Raw genomic sequence first — 16,874 nt, forward strand, 5'->3', positions numbered from 1 at the left:
AGATTGAGATTTGGGCCTAATAATTGGGGCCCAATAGATTAATGGAGTAAAGTAGAGATCGGGTTATAATGTGGATTAGGTCCTAAATTTTATTGCCCAAATTCATCTCAGCCGTTCATCGCTGTAACAATCAACGATTCAAATTATAAACAGAAATAATTAATACTTTAGTATTAAATTTTTTATTGTGTTATATTGCAAGATTGTATTTTGATTTGTATTAGGTGGTAGTATTGATATTGATCTTGTAGTTTCATGCAAAAATAAAATAAAAATAGACATTATGTGAATAATAATAAGATTAAAATCAATGTAGTTGTGTGTTCTTCTTTAACATTTTTTATTTGTCTTTTTTTTATTAAAATCTTTTTTTTTTTTTCCGTAATCACAAGTTCATCCCAACCAGATAATCATTTTATATATTCTTTAGTGTGTAATAATATATCAACTAAAATACCCTCATATGTATAATTGGTATAAAATTGTATGACTCAAATTTTAAATAAAATATATGAATATTTTATTAGTGTCTGTAAATTATGTTTGGATTTCGATTGAATAGTTGTATGATAGTGATATAAATACGTATCGTTGTGATGTTTTGAATTTAAAATTGATTTTTAGTATAATATAAAAAATAAAAAATAGGTGTTTGATTTGATGTTTTGGAAAAAAAAATTTGTGTGAATAGTAGAAATTCACACAAATCCTTAGGGTTTGTTTGTTTGGGGGATTGGATTTAATATCCACTATTCATCCCATTTCCCCCCTCCCCAAAACATCAAATCAAACACTTATTTTTCATTTTCTATATTATACTAAAAATTAATTTTACATTCAAAACATCATATCAACACCTATTTATATCACATCATACAACTATTTAAATTCAAAATTTTTACTATTCAAATCCCAACTCAAAATCCAAACCCCCAAACAAACACACCCTACTAAATTGTGAAATAGATATATTGATTGTAAATTTTGGTAATTCGTTTGAGTTATACATATCTATCTGAATTTTTTATTTTTTATTTTTAATGTAAATTTTAGTATATTAGTATTTCATAGATAACAAGTACAAAGATAAAATTACAAGTTTGTCTTTAAATCTATCTATTTTTTAGTGACATAGTTTGTAATATTATGTAAAACATGTATTTTTTTATTAAAATAAAAAATAAAATTGATATATTTGGATCGGACAGACAAAAATGAAAAAATAATTACATATATTAGAATAATTACCGCAAAAAAATATCATTTTTGTAATAAAATTTTTTCGTTTTTAAATTTACTTTTTCCGTTATTAACGATATCAGACACGTAATTAATAATGAAATTACGTTAGTTACATGAAATTTAGGAACAAAAATCCGTTACAAATATATTATTTTTTTTTTTTTTTATTTTTTGCAGTGATATTATTCGGACGAAGAAAATATTTTTTAATGCATATGCGAGTGATACCCATTTATATATATATATAAATATATAGAACCCCAAGGTGTATACAAGAAATCAAATTATCCCCAAAGAACCTAGGAAACTCCGAAACATTCACAATATTTCTAAATACATACAAAAATGGCATCGAAAGTTCATCCTCAGGCGGGTGCCACAATCACCACTTCATCGGAAAAGCAACTCTTCACCCTGTGGATGAAGTCTCTGATCATCAACGGCAACGGCTGCGCCGCCTTCGACTCCACCGGCCGCATCGCCTACCGTGTCGACAACTACGGTCGCAAGTGTAGCCACCGCGTCCTCCTCATGGATCTCGCCGGCGATGTTTTGTTCACAATTATCAAAAGGGTACTTTTTCTTTTTCTTAAAAAAAAAAAAGAAAAAAGATTCCAGTCATTTTTACAATGATTCTGTTCACTCAGTATTTGTCAAAGAAACAATTTTTCGTAAGTATTATTTAAAAAATATTAATATACATATTAATATAATATATATATATCATATGTTCATAAAAAGTCAACAATTCAATACAAAATATTATTTTTTATATTACCAACACAGTTTTTCGTACCACAAAAAAAAAAATTCATTTCACCTGAAAACGCTGAATGGACAGACTGAATTTATGTTTTTTTTATCGTTGCTTCTAATAATTTCTTTCTTCTGTTTTTTCAATTAGAGTTTTGGTTTGATGGCGAGGTGGGAGGGCTATGGATCGGATTGTAGGGGTGTCGACAAAGAGAAACCGCGCTTTTGGGTAAGAAAAATTAAGGGGATTAAGATGATTCTTGGATTCTTTAAGCGTTTGTCATTTTACAAGGTTGTAGTAAGAGCGGACAACATAGACCATCCTTGCGATCAATATGTTATGGAACATCATAGATCTAAGCCTTATTGCCGAATTATCGATGGTTTTGGAAGAACTCTCGCCGAGGTACTTAAAATCTTTTTTTTATTATTATTAAAAAAAAAAAAAATTCTTTTAGACTTCTACGTACCAGCTATTAAAATTTTTTAAAAGAAAATTAAAACTACACTAGGAATATAGTTTTATTTGATAAGAGTTTTTGAAAGTCATTAAATTGATGAAGAGTGTCTCAAACTTGGAAAAATATAAACAAACAAACCCAAGAATGGTTCTTTAAAAAAAATGGATTTTAGTCATATTTATAGGGTAATTGTTTTGAAAATAATAAAAATTTAAATAGAAAATATATTTGATATAATAGTTTGAGTAGAATTTATTTTTGAATTAATATTTTATGTAATGATTTAGATGAAAAATAAATATTAAGTTGAGTATTATATTTTAAATAAATTAATGTGTGTAGGTGAAGAGGAAGAGAAGTGAAGGTGGAATTGTATTGGGAGAAGATGTTTTGGCAATGGTGGTGGAGCCTAATGTTGATCATTGCCTCATTATGGCTTTGGTGGTTCTTTTTGGTCTTCTCACTCTAAGATTGTGAATATCTTTTATTTTTATTTTTATTATAATTTTTGATAAAATATATTATTTTTTTATATAAAATATTATATCTAATAATAAAGAAAAAAAATAAGTACATACTTATGGTGTGTTTGTTTTGTGAAATTATTGGAAAGATTTATTTATTTATTTATTTATTGATGTGAAATATAAGAAATTGTGTATAAAATATAATAATAATAAATTTATATAATATACTTCCTCCTTTTCACTATAATAGTCTTGTTTACCGGTCTATCCCAAAACAATAGTCTCATTTCCATAAATAATCATATGACTGTAAAACTACTCTTACTTTTTCATTATTATTACACAATTGTCACTGCTTTTTACACTAATACACTCACAAGAGCAAAAAAAAAATTTATCCATACTTTTTACCTACTACTAATATAATATCAGTATTTTGTAAATCTCGTGCTAAACATAATCCAGACTATAATTTTGAGACGGAAAGAGTATTAATTTTTTTTTTGAAAAAATGTGCGAGAATAAATATTATTATTATTATTATTATTATTATTATTGTTATGCCTTTGAAAACTCAGAAAGATAGTCAAAAGGTGAGCAAATTTTTGTATTTATTTTCCAAATTGTATGAATTATTACGTTGTATTTTTATTGATTTCTTCGAGACTTGAATTCTAAGGTGTGTTGGCTAGTGATTTTGTCTTATGTTTACTATTTTTTTAAAATATTTTTTTTAGATATATATGTAATATTTTTATGTATAAAAACATAAATATAAACTATAATAATATAGATATAATTCAACATAATCCTTGAAATATTTTTAAATATATATGTAATAAATCTATACATTAATCACAAAGAGTATTTCAACAATAGATATTTCATTTTTCATATTTATACAATACTTCAACTTTATTAAAATATTAAGTTTGTTTCCATATATTCTAAAATTATTTTTTAAATATCGTATCAAATATTATTATTTTTAAAATTTCAAAAACTCTAATATTTCAATGCAAAATATTAATATTAGAAAAATATATTTCAATAATGTAAAAATAATAAAATTTTAATTTTTTTAATCGAGTTAAAAAATATATATATATATATTATATTACTATATATTTGTATTTGTATTAAAAGATAATTAAATATAAAGATTTTAAAAAATAAAAATACATTAAAAACAAAAGATATATTCCTTTCGTTATATTAAAGTATTTTTTTAATTATTTTATTTGTTTCAATAAAAAGTATCAATTTTTTTTAATAAAAAAAATTGATCAAAAACTTTTTATATATACCTCCAAATGCCTCTTTCAAATGGACCGATGGAGTAATATTTCTTATGCCTTAATTATATTACAAACGTTGGAGACTAAGAAATATTAGTAACAATATTTCAATATAAAAATAAAATAGATAAAAAGTAAAACAATACTATTATAAAAAATTTATTAAAAAATTAATAATAAAATAGTGTAATAAGTGAAAAAGTAGCAATAATTTTTTATTATTTGTTATATTAAGAATAAAGAATTATGAATATATAAAATTATTTATTATAAATAAATTATATAAAAAATTTAATAAAAAAATAAAGTGTGTTATTTGTAAGATACATTGTATTTTGAGTTTTAGTTTTAAATAATAAAATTTTGAATTGAAATATGTCTTTGATTTGACATAAATATGTATTAATGAGATTTTTTTAATGTAAAATTAAATTTTAGTGTAATATAATAAATAAAATACAGGTGTTTGATTTGATTTTTATGAAAAAAAAAATTGAAACAGTAAAATTTTTATAATCAAATTTCACAAGTAAACACACAATGTGACAATTTAGGATGTCAACGTGGTGGGTTCTGCAGACTCGGAGACCCGTCCCGCTAGAAAATCTTAGGACCCAATACCCGTCCCGTCCCGCTTAAATTCGGCCCCTAGACTCGCCCCACCCCGAACTCTCCGGATTCGGGGCCAATCCAACAAATTCGTTTTTTTTTAAGAAAAAAATTAAATAAACTTTTAAAAAATAATTTAATATTAACAAAATATGCTTCAATGTACCAAAAAAATTATAGTTATGAAAATATAAACAATCAATATTGATAATAGTCCATAGATGACTAGTAGTCCCAATAATAAAGAGAATTGTAGAAAAACAAAGGTGAATATAAATTTGATTTAGATTTAAAGTTCTATTTTATATTTAAAATTTTTTAAATAAATAAATATATATTGTATAAAAATATAAATAAATTACTTCCTCCGGTGTAATGTTGTTGTTTACTTTTTGCACGTAAATTTTTGAATATTAGTATTATAATGAGTTGTAGTGAAAAGACGAAAATACCCCTATTAGTATTGTGTAATATAAAAGTAATGGTATTTGTGTAATATAGTGCAAGTTGAAAGAATATTTATTATCTTAAGTAAACAGTACAATTACTAAATTAGGAAATAATAACCTTGTTTTGGGACGGACGAAAATGAAAAATGACAATTTTTCAATGGGGCGGAGAGAATATAATAATTATTAAAATATTCGGGTTCGGATCCGGGATGAGACGAGTTTATAGTAAAACCCGTAACCGCCCCAAACCCGGCCGAGTTTAAAATTCAAAATCCATAACCCATCACAAACCAAATTTTTTTTTAGACCCGAAGCCGCCCCATTAAGACCGGATCCGGGATGGCTCGGGCTATTCCTCTCCATTTGACATTCCTATGTGACATTATTATTATTAATATTAGGTAGATCCCCAAAACGACGCCGTTTCCTCCATAGCCATTCAATATTTCAATATCCGCCCCCAAGTTGGCACACAGATTACGATTCCTCCACACACAGAATCTCATCAAGCACACAGTTTCACACACTCACACATGTATATATACATATATAGATACAGTCACAGAAAGCCACACGACAATGCGGTCTTCATTATTTCGGAACAACCATAAACACGGCGGTTCTTGCAGAGTCTCCGACGACGAAGACGAAGGGCTGAGATTAATCCTCAAAAATCATGGCAGTTCCAAAGTTGTCATCAAATCCATGACTCCGACAACCCAATATTCCGACGATCATCACTTCGGCTGCTACCTCAAATCGTGTCATCTTTGCCGGAAGCCTCTGAGGCTCGACAGAGAAATCTACATGTACAGGTCGTTGAATGTCGATTATTACATCAACCAAAACCCTAATTTCGACAATATTTCTTCAATTTGATTTCAGCTCTGTGAATTTAGGGCTAATTGTTGAAATTATTGCAGGGGTAATTTGGGGTTTTGTAGCGTGGAGTGTAGAGACTCGCAAATTTACATGGACGAGATGAAGGAGATCGAAACCTCTGCTCAGAAAATGTTCGCCGCTCCATGTCGGCTGCAGCGCTGTCGCGGCGGCGGCGGAGGTGACGTCGGCGGAGAATTTGGGGAGTTTCCCCACCGCCGGTTCCCGGAGCAGAAAAATCGAGTTATTTTCTCGTAGTTGGGGCGGTTCATTTGAAATGAAGGCTTCCCTTTTTCGTTATCATTTTTTTTTTAAAAAAAAATTTTTGGATTTGTAATATTGCGCAATGGAAATTTAATATAATATAAATTTAGTGTATAAACTTATAGTGTATGCTAATATAATAGTTTATATTATATAAGTATATTACTATATATATTATGATTAATAACATAAAATATATTTGATGTAAATTAAAAGTATATTTTAGCTATTCTTATAATATTTGTAGATTTAATTTAAACAATGAAAAATATTTTAGCTATTCTTGTAATATAGTATTCTCTCAGTTCCGGAACTAAACATCCATTAGCTTTTTGCACGTAGTTTTAGAAATATTAGTATTATATTGGGATACAGTAAGAATAAAGTAGAAATGACTAAAATAACCTTATTAGTACGTGTGATATAAAAGTAATGACATTTGTGTAATATATTGTAAGTTGTAAGGGTATTTATCTACCGTTAAGAAAATAGATACTTTGTTATGGAACAACAGATAATTATGAAGTCATAAATTTTTATTAATTAAAATTTAATAGAATATTATTTAATGTCTTTTAAGTTGCTAATTAAGGAATTATATAACATATTATTTTTAAATATTCTTATTAGCTGGTTAACTTATCACTGTCATTTTTTAAACTTCAAAACCGACCCTTTAGTATAAAGTTAAGGTGAAGTTTGTGAAATTTTGAAAATAATAAAATATTTCATATTTAATATGATATATAAATTAAAATAAAAATAAGAAATATTTAATACATTCTTTCATAAAAAATTTGTATATAACGTTCCTTGTGCATCCAACCCATTCTATTTGGACACAATAATTTATTTTCCAAAGTTTGGGCCATGTGTCTTGGCACTCTATCTGGGCCGTTGGATTTTTTAGATTACTTTGGGGTCAGCCGTAGGATCTGTTGGTATTTTTCAGATTCTCTTTGACTACTTTGACTTTCAAGTCTAGAATTTTCTTTAATTTATTACGCAGATTTCATTTATATATCAAAATGAGGGGCACTTTTGTCAATTAATACGCGTCTAGCTACGCTGTATCTATATTTTAGGGGTAGATTTGTAAACTCGCATCTCCGCCGACTAAGCCACCCTCGTCTTCCTCGTTGCGTTCGCTTCATAAAACACTGAATTCTCTGCAAAACGCAGCGAGAAAAAAACACCTGTGCTCGAAATGTGTGGGGGAGCTATAATTTCGGATTTTGATCCTCTGGTTAGCCGATCATCACGTCGGCTTACAGCCGAGCTGCTATGGGGCCGCGGCGCCGGAGATCTGGGCAACAAGAATAATCGTGAGAGTTCTGTCTCGCAGCCGATGAGGACTCGGCCGATCGTTGATTCGTACGACGATTTTGAAGCTGATTTTCGGAAATTTGAAGAATTCGGCGACGATGACGGAGGAATCGAGGTGAACAAGAAGCTGGTTCGCTCTACCTCTGAAAATCCTGGCTCTAAAGGTAATGAACATGCTTTTTCCAATGAACTTTTTGCTACATTTAATGCTTTGTTTTCTAGATTTATTAGTGAAATGTTGAGGTTGAAACAATTTTTCTCAGCGGTGATTGATTAATTATTACCTTAAGTTTCGACGATGAAGTTTTTGTTTGTGTTTTTTGCTTCTTAAGTTTGTTTATGAAAACTTATTGCTCTCCGTTAGGATGTGATTTTGGATTGAGGTGTTTATTTTTTTAATTTCTGTTCTCCATTTCGGAAGATCTTGAAGGAATACGTGTAAAGAAATTGAAAGAATACGTTGGACGAATTTGTTAGGTTTTCTTTAGTGCTTTCAGGTTAAACTTGAAATCTCTCAGACTTCTTAACTCGAAAGAAATTTGTTGGAATAATTCTAGTTTACATGATCAAAGATACTCTGAATTTTCATGTTATTGATGTTATCTAGAGGTAGATTTTATTTATACTCAATTGAGACAGATTAAGTTATATATTGTTGGAAATTCATGTTTTGTTCTTCTATCCGAAACCGTTCGGTTTTGCTTTCATATATTGCTTTTGATCTGCAATTTTCTCTCCATGAACACATAGGTTATTATTAAAGTTTCAGGTTTGATGTTTTTTCCTTCCTATGAGCATTTTGTATCAATTGATGTTATAGCTTAGTAACCATCCATTTCACATGGAGGTGTTATCTATCTCTTTTGAAGGTTTGAAGTCTGTTGATTCTGTTGTATCTAACGAGGATGCTGAAAAGCCTTTGAAAAGGCAAAGAAAGAACATATACAGGGGGATTCGACAGCGTCCATGGGGTAAATGGGCTGCTGAGATTCGTGATCCGAGGAAAGGTTCGCGTGTATGGCTAGGTACTTTTAACACAGCTGAGGAAGCTGCAAGAGCCTATGATGTCGAAGCAAGAAAGATTAGAGGCAAGAAAGCTAAGCTAAACTTCCCTGATGAAGTTCCACCCTCTAATAAATCAGACTCTACAACAGTGCCTCCTAATAATGTCCCAACTACTGTCGACCCTGTCTTGACCCAAAATATGAGCTTTGGAAACATGCCGAATGGCGAGCTGTACAATTCTTGGGGGTTTGTGGATCAAAAACCGGTGAATCAATACGGGTTTGTTGATATAGGAGCACAACCGTTTGTCGCCAATGATGTCTCTTCTATTCAGTTCAGCTCTGATCAAGGGAGCAATTCTTTAGACTGTTCTGATTACGGCTGGAGCGATAACTGTGTCAAGACCCCTGATATATCGTCTGTTCTCTCAGCCATCATCGAGGATAATCAAGCCGAGTTTCCTGGCAAGACTGAAGAAACTCCAGTTTCTGATAATTTTGTGATTGGTAACACCGATTCTACAAACAAACTGCCTGAAAATCTTTCAGAGTTTGAATCCCAGATGAAACTTATTCAGATGCCCGACATTGAGAACAACTGGGAAGCCTCGATTGAAGCTTTTATCAATGGAAATGCAGGTCAAGAATCCGGAAACACTATGGATCCATGGTCTTTCGACTATGCTCCAACTAATGTTCCTGTCGTTTCGCATGAGGTACAATTTATATATGTAGCTCTTCTATTCGGACACATACATATTGATCGTGTTCTTATTCTTGTTTATTTCGGTACTTACAGGCATCGACTCGCGCCGCAATACCTGGACGATGAAGTGATGTATGAATTGTTGAAGATGTTATCTAACTTTGTGAGCATCTTGAGAGGTATTTGAGGAAAACTGGTTGCATTTTTAGACCTTTTTGTTTATTTTTTCTGAGAAACCATTGCAGTTTTATCGTATAGGAACTCAGATTGTCTATGACATGTTTTTATGACATTGTTTTATTCCTTGATTATGCACTTATTTACCTAACAGAAAATACACATGTTTTCGACACGCCCGTGTCGGTGTGTCGGCCAGTGAGTCGAACAAACTACTAGTAATTAATTAATTAATTAATTAATTAATTTTTGAATAAGCTAGTATATGTTATGAAGGATAGGGACATGATATAGTGACAGTATAGCCGTCATCATCATCATTAGAGTCTAGTCTATTCTAAGAAATTTGTTAGGACAAACCTATCATATGTAATGAATGTATGAGATAATTACAATTATCCTACCCACCCTCTGAAAGTTAAACCATTTCCTCACCACCAAATTCCATTTCTACCCTTCCTCTGTTTTTTCTATTTTTTTATTTGAAATTTATATATAAAATTTATTCTTTTATTTTTATTTTCTTTATCTTTTTTTCTATATACAAAATAAAGGATAAATTTATCATTTTATACAAAAAAAAAAAAAAATAAAATAAAAATAATTGTCTAAAAATACGTGTAAATATCAATTAAAACATTAGAAAATAGACGTAAGAAATACTAACACATGGTTTGTATATATATTTTGTTTGTTGTGTAAATTATTGTCTAATGTATTCTATACGTATAATATTAGCATATATCATATTTTATTAATTCATTTTTCATGTATTGATGATGTATGTTGTCAACGTAATGTTGATTAATTATAATCACTACGTAAGATGACCTAACGGTATAGATTATTGTCGTTTAGTTGGAAATTTACCTAATGCGTATTTTTCAATCTTTAATTTTATTTATGTTCGGCTAAAGTTTTTTTAGCTTTTGAAGAGTAATAACTACGGATTCAAACGTTATTAAAATAAACAAAAAGGTACAACTAAAAGAATGTAGTTAAATTGCACAAAATTTATCCGTGATTTTATGAAATTGTACCAAATCTTTTATACTTCTAAAACTGCGTCAAACTTCTTCGTGGTTTCATAAACTTTGTGTCTAATCCCCTCAGCGGTTCTTATTTAACAGTATTTGATCTAAATACGCTCAAACTGCGAATAAATTTTAGAATTTCAATTTTTAAACCTCTAAAATTACAAATATATTTATTTTATATATATATATTTAGCCTAAAAAAATAGTAAAAATATTCTTAAAACCTTAAAAAATAACTATTTTTTAGTATATTTACTATTTTTTATGCTAAATATATATATAAAAAAATAAATATATTAGTAATTTTAGGGGTTTAGAAATTGAGATTCTAAAATTTATTCGCAGTTTGAGCGCATTTAAGTCAAATATCGTTAAATAAGGACCACTGAGTAGCTTAGACGCAAAGTTTATAAAATCACGAGGAGGTTAACGCAGTTTTAGAAGTACGAGAAATTTGGTGGAAAAAAAATAAAAAAAATGCAGACAAAGTATTCAGCAAACCTACCAAAAACCTATTCAATAACACACCCCACGCTTCTAAATTTTCATTTAAACTCACGAGTTGACTTAAATTTATTTTGTACTTTATAAAAAAGTCAGATTAGATTTGAATCAACCAACTCATGCGTGGCCCAAATATATTATCAAAAGGAGGGGCATAATCGTAATTTCATGACCATATAGAAGGACCCATCTTGTAGGATCTCTTGGCTTAAAAGGCAAGAAAAAAAGGTTCATTTGTCACAACATTACATTACTTCCCTCTCATGCCAAGATTTCACACATTCATGTCCTCCACCATGTTTGTTTCTTCCTCATCCTTCTAGCCTCCCCTAAAGCTTCCTTTTATTTTTTTTAAATAAATAAAAAAAAAAATTGGTTTTTTTCGACACTATTCGGCGTTCGAAATGGCAGCACTCGTGCCAGGAGTCTTGATCAAGCTCCTCCGAGCCATAAATTCGAACCACCGGGTTCGCGGCGAGCACCGCTCGGTCTTATTACAAGTAATCAGCATTGTCCCGGCCATATCGGGATCGGAGCTATGGCCGGACCACGGCTTCTTCATCAAGATCTCCGATTCATCCCATTCGACGTACGTCTCCCTCTCGAAACCCGACACCGACCTCATCCTCAACAACAAGCTCCAGCTCGGGCAGTTCTTCTACGTCGATAGGATCGAGTCGGGCACGCCGGTCCCCGTTCTCGTCGGCGTCAGACCCGTCCCGGGACGGCACGCATTTGTCGGAAACCCTAAGGTTGTGTTCTTTTGTGGGTTTTACCACAAGTTGTGTGGGTCGTATTAAACAATTATTTTTCTTTTTAAATTATATTACAAATTTATTTTACATTCAAAATATCATATCAAACTCTATTTATATCACATCAAACAACTATTCAAATTCAACTTTTTACTATTCGAAAATTCAAACCCAAAAACTAAAACCCACGAACAAACATATCCTAAGGATCTCATGCAGCTGCTCGAATCGTCGGAGTTTCTGACAACCCCGAAAGAAGACGGCGATCAAGAAAATGTTAAGAGTAACGGTGAGGACGAGAGTGTGAAGAAAAGGATCGTGATTAAGGAGGAGAAGTCCGGCGTCGCGTCGCGGTATATGCAGGGTGTGGTGAAGCAGAGGCCCGATTCGGGGAGAGAGACGGATACGGAGGTCGAGATGTCGAAGAAGAAGACGAAGGAGTCGAAAGTTCAGGTACGAGGTTTTTTATTCGACGCGTTTCGTTGGTTTTATTACGCGCTGTCGCTAAGTGTTATTAATACTACATTGTAGCCGTGCGACGCGGATTCTTTGAGCGCCAAATTGGGCGTGGCGCCGTCGAAGCCTCGGGCGCCTAATAGCGCCAAAAAGCCGTGTCCCGACACAATATCATGGTCAAGTCTCCCGGCTGCGCTTCTCAAGCCCGGGAAGGTACGCGTTACTCATGTCTGAGTTTCGGTCAGGGTGTGCAAAATTACTGATTTTTTATTTATTGACCGAATTCGAATTAAATTCGAAAATTCAAATTCGGTAATTTGGTAATTTTAAAGATATTCGGATATGCCGAATTCAATATTTTTGAAAATAATTTGAATTTGGTTTTACCATTTTTTAATTCGGATTTATCGAATTCGAATTCAAATAATTATTTTATTTAAGATTATATATATTATATCTTTTTTTAAAAAAAATTACTTTATAATCGGCACACCCCTAATGTCGGTTGTAAAGTTATCTATGTTTTTTGTCGTGTTTTTTTTTTTTTTTTAAGGGAATGGTTCGATCGGGAAATTTAGCTTTGTTGGCCGCGGCTGAAGCGCAAAAGGAAGCGAAAGTCGCGGCGAATCTCGCCAAGTGCCTCGGGTATGTTACGATAAGGCGAGGTAGTTTTCCACGTAAAATTCTGTCGTAATTTTGATTTAAACTCATTTTGGATTGCCCTGTTTTCAGTTTGTTTGCGGAACTCTACTCGTCGGCATCTCCTGAAAATCCTCATTTCTACCTCCCGAAGTTCTTCACGCTCGACCAGCTCATCGAAACGTCGGAAGTAGCCATCCCGACGAAGGATGTTTGGGACAATCTACTAACAAATTCGACTCCAAAAGACAACGAAATCTACAAATCAGCGAAAAAATCGAATGGTAGATCGACGAGCCGTAGCGCTTTTACAGCCTCGGCGCAATGTACGAATAATGATAAGCTAGAATGGGCGAAAGGCGACGGCGGGAAAGAAATCGCGGAAGTAAAAAGGATTCTTTCGAACGAAATGCAATCGTGGTTTCTCGATTTCTTGGATCGATCGCTCGAAATAGGCTTTCGAGGCGGCGGCGAAGCCAGGAACGGAAAAGAGAGAGTCATCGAGCAGAACAACCACATTGCGGTGACGCTGTCGCTGCTGAAACAGGCCAATGAGTGGCTCGACAAGGTGCGGTGGAGCGAATCGAACTCCGCCGTCGAAAAAATTGATCATCAGATTGAGGAAAGTGTCGAGAGATTGAAGCAAAAGGTTTATTCCTGCTTGCTTGTTCATGTCGATTCTGCAGCATCAGCTCTGGAAAGTCGAAAGTCTCAGATTTGAATTTAAATTCATGTTTCTTGGTTACCAATTTTTATTAAGTTATGTTGTGAAATATGTTGTCAACTTTTTTTGACAATCGTTGGATCGATGTGATCGTTAATAAACTTGTGTTGTAATGTTCCTACTGTCCATGAACTTATTCATTAATGAACTATATTACTTCCGGTCCATCTAGTGATATAAATTCGACCTATTTATTTATAGTCGGGTTTAATTATTCAGATATTGAGTCTAGATCCAAGTGGGATATTGTGTACCTTTATCGGGTCTGGTCCGGTCTGAAAGTGGACCCGACCTAAACCCGATTTATATATTACTTATATATATGTTTATTTTTAATAATATAAGTTATATTAAAAATATAATTTTAGTTTAATTAATTTTTATTTATTATTTTATTGTAATATTTTTAAATAAAATATATAAATTTTAATATATGTTAGATCCGGATCTGTTTAGATCCAATTTTAAATTCAATTTTAAGAATTATAAAAGATTTTTCGGATATAGAGAACCTATCAAATTTGTCAAGTATTGTTCGAATCAAGTCGAAGTATGATCAAATTCAATTCGGGTCAGATTTGGGTGCAACTGGACTAGAGCCATAGTCGACTCATTGTCAATCCTATCCTACTGGCCAAATTATATCATTATAAATATGTAATATTTTTACTAAAGAAATATAAAATTTTAATAAGAACTACTACAAGCTACGAAGAAAAGACGAGAAGGTGGGTAGTTATTACAGTTGCAACTTCTTGCATGACTATAGCAGTTGAGACCAACGGTCCCAACAGCCAAAAATAGAATCTTAGCAAGCAATTTAATTTCTTAATTATTTCGCCTTTTATTAATTTTTTTTTTTTTTTTTTTTTTTTTTTTTTTTTTTTTTCTTTCTCCTATGGCCATTGTTCATGTTCTTGGATCATCATCCATAATTTTCTATCTTCTTCTCGTCAATTTTTCGACATCGAGCTCGATTTCTCAGTCCGAAGCTCTTCTCAAGCTCAAGAACTCGTTCGTGAACACAACCGCGCTCGACTCATGGAAGCCTGGGACCGAGCCGTGCAGTCGAGGCCGAGAATGGGCTTGTGTTGTGTGCGTCGACGGCACGGCTGCCGGGCTCCGGCTCGGGCATTTGGGTCTATTGGGTACGATAAACGTCGATGCATTGGTTTCCCTACCTAAATTACGTCTTGTCAGCTTCGTGTCGAATGGGTTTTCCGGGCCGATCCCCAATTTTCATCGGATGGGGAATTTGAGAGGGCTGTTCCTGTCGAGGAACCAGTTCTCCGGCGAGATCCCGTCGGATTATTTCGCCGGATTGAGCAGGTTGAAGAAGGTTTGGCTATCGGGGAATGGGTTTTCCGGCTCGGTTCCATCCTCGCTCAGTGATTTGTCCGATCTGACGGAATTGCATCTCGAAGACAATCAGTTTTCGGGGGTGATTCCTCGGCTGACCCAGCCGGGTTTGGTTTCGTTGAACATCTCGAACAATAAGTTGGAGGGCGAAATCCCGTCGACCATGCTGAAGTTCAGCTTGGATTCGTTCAACGGGAATCCCGGGTTGTGCGGCGAGAGTCTCGGCACGGTCTGCAGGCTTTCATCGTCGTCGCCGACGCCGAACGGGGGGAAACAGAGTTCATCGCAGCTGGAGTTTCTATGGGCGCTGATGCCCGCCGGAATAGTTTTCGCAGGAATGATAGTCGGGATAGTTACGCTGAAGCGAAGGAACAGGGAACAACAGATGCTCGCCGAGAACTCGCTTAACCAGCGACCGTCATTGGTGACAAACGACGAACAACATAATCCAAGCACGGCCGTGAGAAGGTCAGGCCGGAAGGAATCAACGAATGTCAGGAGTGATATAGTGATGGTACGCGACGGCGCGGGCGAGTTTAAAATGAGCGATCTGATGAGAGCAACGGCGGAGATGCTCGGGAATGGATCACTCGGGTGTTCCTACAAGGTGACAACGGCGAACGGGACGACAGTGGTGGTTAAACGGACGAGAGAGATGAACGAAATGGACAGGGAACAGTTCGACGCAGCGATGAAGAGACTCGGGAGTTTAAGCCACAGCAACGTGTTGTCGCCGTTGGCTTACTTCTACCGTCACGACGAGAAGCTTTTGATCTCCGAGCATAGGCCCGGAGGGAGCTTACGCTTCGCGTTACACGGGACGAAACTGACGAACGGTAGAATCGATTGGTCTGCGAGGTTGAAGATAGTTCAAGGGATTGCTAGAGGATTAGCTTATCTACATACTGAGTTTTCTTCACTAGATTTACCGCATGGGAACCTCAAGGCAAGCAATGTGATTTTAACCTCCGAAAACGAGGCGTTGCTCGCCGACTACGGGTTTAGTTCGATGGTTGGCAGCAGCGAGGCAAGAGAAAGGCTCGAAGCGTACAAGACGCCCGAGGCTATCCTGCAACGCAAAGTATCGCCAAAGTGCGACGTGTACTGCCTAGGGGTGGTTATGTTAGAGATTCTTACGGGGAAAGCCCCAAGCCTTGGCGATGGCGAAGTCGAGGTGGACATAGTCCGGTGGGCGAGATCGACCATCGCTGAGGGGAAGCAGTGTGATATATTCGATCCGGAGATCGTTAGTGACGCGAGGTGTATGCGTGAGATGGGGGAAGTTCTACGGATCGGTGTAGCGTGCACGCAAAGTAATCCGGATCAAAGATTAGATATTGCGGAAGCTGTAAGGAGGATAGAGAGCGTACCTGATGACGACGATGATGGAAGTTCTCTGGACATGGAGACGGCTCAGGCGCTGTCGTTGTATAGCGACGACTTGACTGTTGTCGGGCGCGGGAGCAACTATTCAGGGAAAAGCAGTCATGACATTGGAGATCAATGAAGGATATAAAATGATGTATCAGCCAGAATCTACACATACACATATAAGTAGATGAAATATTGACAGCGAATCGACTATACTGTGTATATATAGACAAAGATACGAATCCCCGGTCAGGTTTCTTCGAAAAGGGATGAAAAACTGGGCTAAGCTTCCTAATCATGTTCTCCCAGATCATCAAAAGTTACACATGCAATGAGCAGTTGAGTGCAGGATTAAACATTTCTACTCAAGAAAGTTCGAATGAAGATGATT

At 34.1% G+C, this 16,874-nt stretch overlaps 5 protein-coding genes across 6 annotated transcripts; all 5 read left to right on the forward strand.

Annotated features, from left to right (window-relative positions):
- The first annotated feature begins 1,587 nt into the window (after positions 1-1,587).
- On the forward strand, positions 1,588-2,933 carry LOC127243571 (protein LURP-one-related 11-like). The gene is made up of 3 exons (XM_051263656.1): positions 1,588-1,815; positions 2,147-2,401; positions 2,799-2,933. The coding sequence occupies exons 1-3, from the start codon at positions 1,588-1,590 to the stop codon at positions 2,931-2,933; spliced, it is 618 nt and encodes a 205-aa protein (XP_051119613.1).
- A 2,904-nt stretch (positions 2,934-5,837) lies between these two features.
- LOC127243453 (FCS-Like Zinc finger 17-like) lies at positions 5,838-7,510 on the forward strand. The gene is made up of 2 exons (XM_051263474.1): positions 5,838-6,097; positions 6,206-7,510. Exons 1-2 carry the CDS (start codon positions 5,862-5,864, stop codon positions 6,417-6,419), a joined length of 450 nt encoding a protein of 149 aa, XP_051119431.1. The 5' UTR covers positions 5,838-5,861; the 3' UTR covers positions 6,420-7,510.
- Positions 7,511-7,631: 121 nt separating this feature from the next.
- On the forward strand, positions 7,632-9,817 carry LOC127243452 (ethylene-responsive transcription factor RAP2-2-like). Its single transcript, XM_051263471.1, has 3 exons — positions 7,632-7,915; positions 8,621-9,471; positions 9,555-9,817. Exons 1-3 carry the CDS (start codon positions 7,633-7,635, stop codon positions 9,585-9,587), a joined length of 1,167 nt encoding a protein of 388 aa, XP_051119428.1. The 5' UTR covers position 7,632; the 3' UTR covers positions 9,588-9,817.
- A 487-nt stretch (positions 9,818-10,304) lies between these two features.
- On the forward strand, positions 10,305-13,932 carry LOC127243391 (uncharacterized). 2 transcript variants are annotated; one of them, XM_051263379.1, is made up of 5 exons: positions 10,305-11,931; positions 12,142-12,387; positions 12,466-12,603; positions 12,944-13,035; positions 13,123-13,932. In XM_051263379.1, exons 1-5 carry the CDS (start codon positions 11,584-11,586, stop codon positions 13,748-13,750), a joined length of 1,452 nt encoding a protein of 483 aa, XP_051119336.1. In that variant the 5' UTR covers positions 10,305-11,583; the 3' UTR covers positions 13,751-13,932. The 2 variants fall into 2 exon arrangements, with proteins under 2 accessions (XP_051119336.1, XP_051119337.1); XM_051263380.1 differs by having other exon boundaries at positions 12,154-12,387.
- Positions 13,933-14,651: 719 nt separating this feature from the next.
- LOC127243572 (pollen receptor-like kinase 3) lies at positions 14,652-16,619 on the forward strand. Its single transcript, XM_051263657.1, has one exon. The coding sequence runs from the start codon at positions 14,652-14,654 to the stop codon at positions 16,617-16,619; it is 1,968 nt and encodes a 655-aa protein (XP_051119614.1).
- Positions 16,620-16,874: the final 255 nt, after the last annotated feature.

This window comes from Andrographis paniculata, unplaced genomic scaffold (genome assembly GCF_009805555.1).
Source record: "Andrographis paniculata isolate CXL003 unplaced genomic scaffold, ASM980555v1 Contig95END, whole genome shotgun sequence".
NCBI classification, from domain to species: Eukaryota; Viridiplantae; Streptophyta; class Magnoliopsida; order Lamiales; family Acanthaceae; genus Andrographis; species Andrographis paniculata.

What these genes read in the sequence shown, in the direction of transcription:
- LOC127243452 (XM_051263471.1), top strand. Translation starts at nt 7,633, where the DNA reads ATGTGTGGGGGAGCTATAATTTCGGATTTTGATCCTCTGGTTAGCCGA. An exon ending in TGAAAATCCTGGCTCTAAAG is followed by an intron (nt 7,916 to 8,620) that starts GTAATGAACATG and finishes TCTCTTTTGAAG; the next exon opens with GTTTGAAGTCTGTTGATTCT. An exon ending in TTCCTGTCGTTTCGCATGAG is followed by an intron (nt 9,472 to 9,554) that starts GTACAATTTATA and finishes CGGTACTTACAG; the next exon opens with GCATCGACTCGCGCCGCAAT.
- LOC127243571 (XM_051263656.1), top strand. Translation starts at nt 1,588, where the DNA reads ATGGCATCGAAAGTTCATCCTCAGGCGGGTGCCACAATCACCACTTCA. An exon ending in TGTTCACAATTATCAAAAGG is followed by an intron (nt 1,816 to 2,146) that starts GTACTTTTTCTT and finishes TTTTTCAATTAG; the next exon opens with AGTTTTGGTTTGATGGCGAG. An exon ending in TTGGAAGAACTCTCGCCGAG is followed by an intron (nt 2,402 to 2,798) that starts GTACTTAAAATC and finishes TAATGTGTGTAG; the next exon opens with GTGAAGAGGAAGAGAAGTGA.
- LOC127243572 (XM_051263657.1), top strand. Translation starts at nt 14,652, where the DNA reads ATGGCCATTGTTCATGTTCTTGGATCATCATCCATAATTTTCTATCTT.
- LOC127243453 (XM_051263474.1), top strand. Translation starts at nt 5,862, where the DNA reads ATGCGGTCTTCATTATTTCGGAACAACCATAAACACGGCGGTTCTTGC. An exon ending in AGAGAAATCTACATGTACAG is followed by an intron (nt 6,098 to 6,205) that starts GTCGTTGAATGT and finishes AAATTATTGCAG; the next exon opens with GGGTAATTTGGGGTTTTGTA.
- LOC127243391 (XM_051263379.1), top strand. Translation starts at nt 11,584, where the DNA reads ATGGCAGCACTCGTGCCAGGAGTCTTGATCAAGCTCCTCCGAGCCATA. An exon ending in CGAAGGAGTCGAAAGTTCAG is followed by an intron (nt 12,388 to 12,465) that starts GTACGAGGTTTT and finishes ACTACATTGTAG; the next exon opens with CCGTGCGACGCGGATTCTTT. An exon ending in CGCTTCTCAAGCCCGGGAAG is followed by an intron (nt 12,604 to 12,943) that starts GTACGCGTTACT and finishes TTTTTTTTTAAG; the next exon opens with GGAATGGTTCGATCGGGAAA.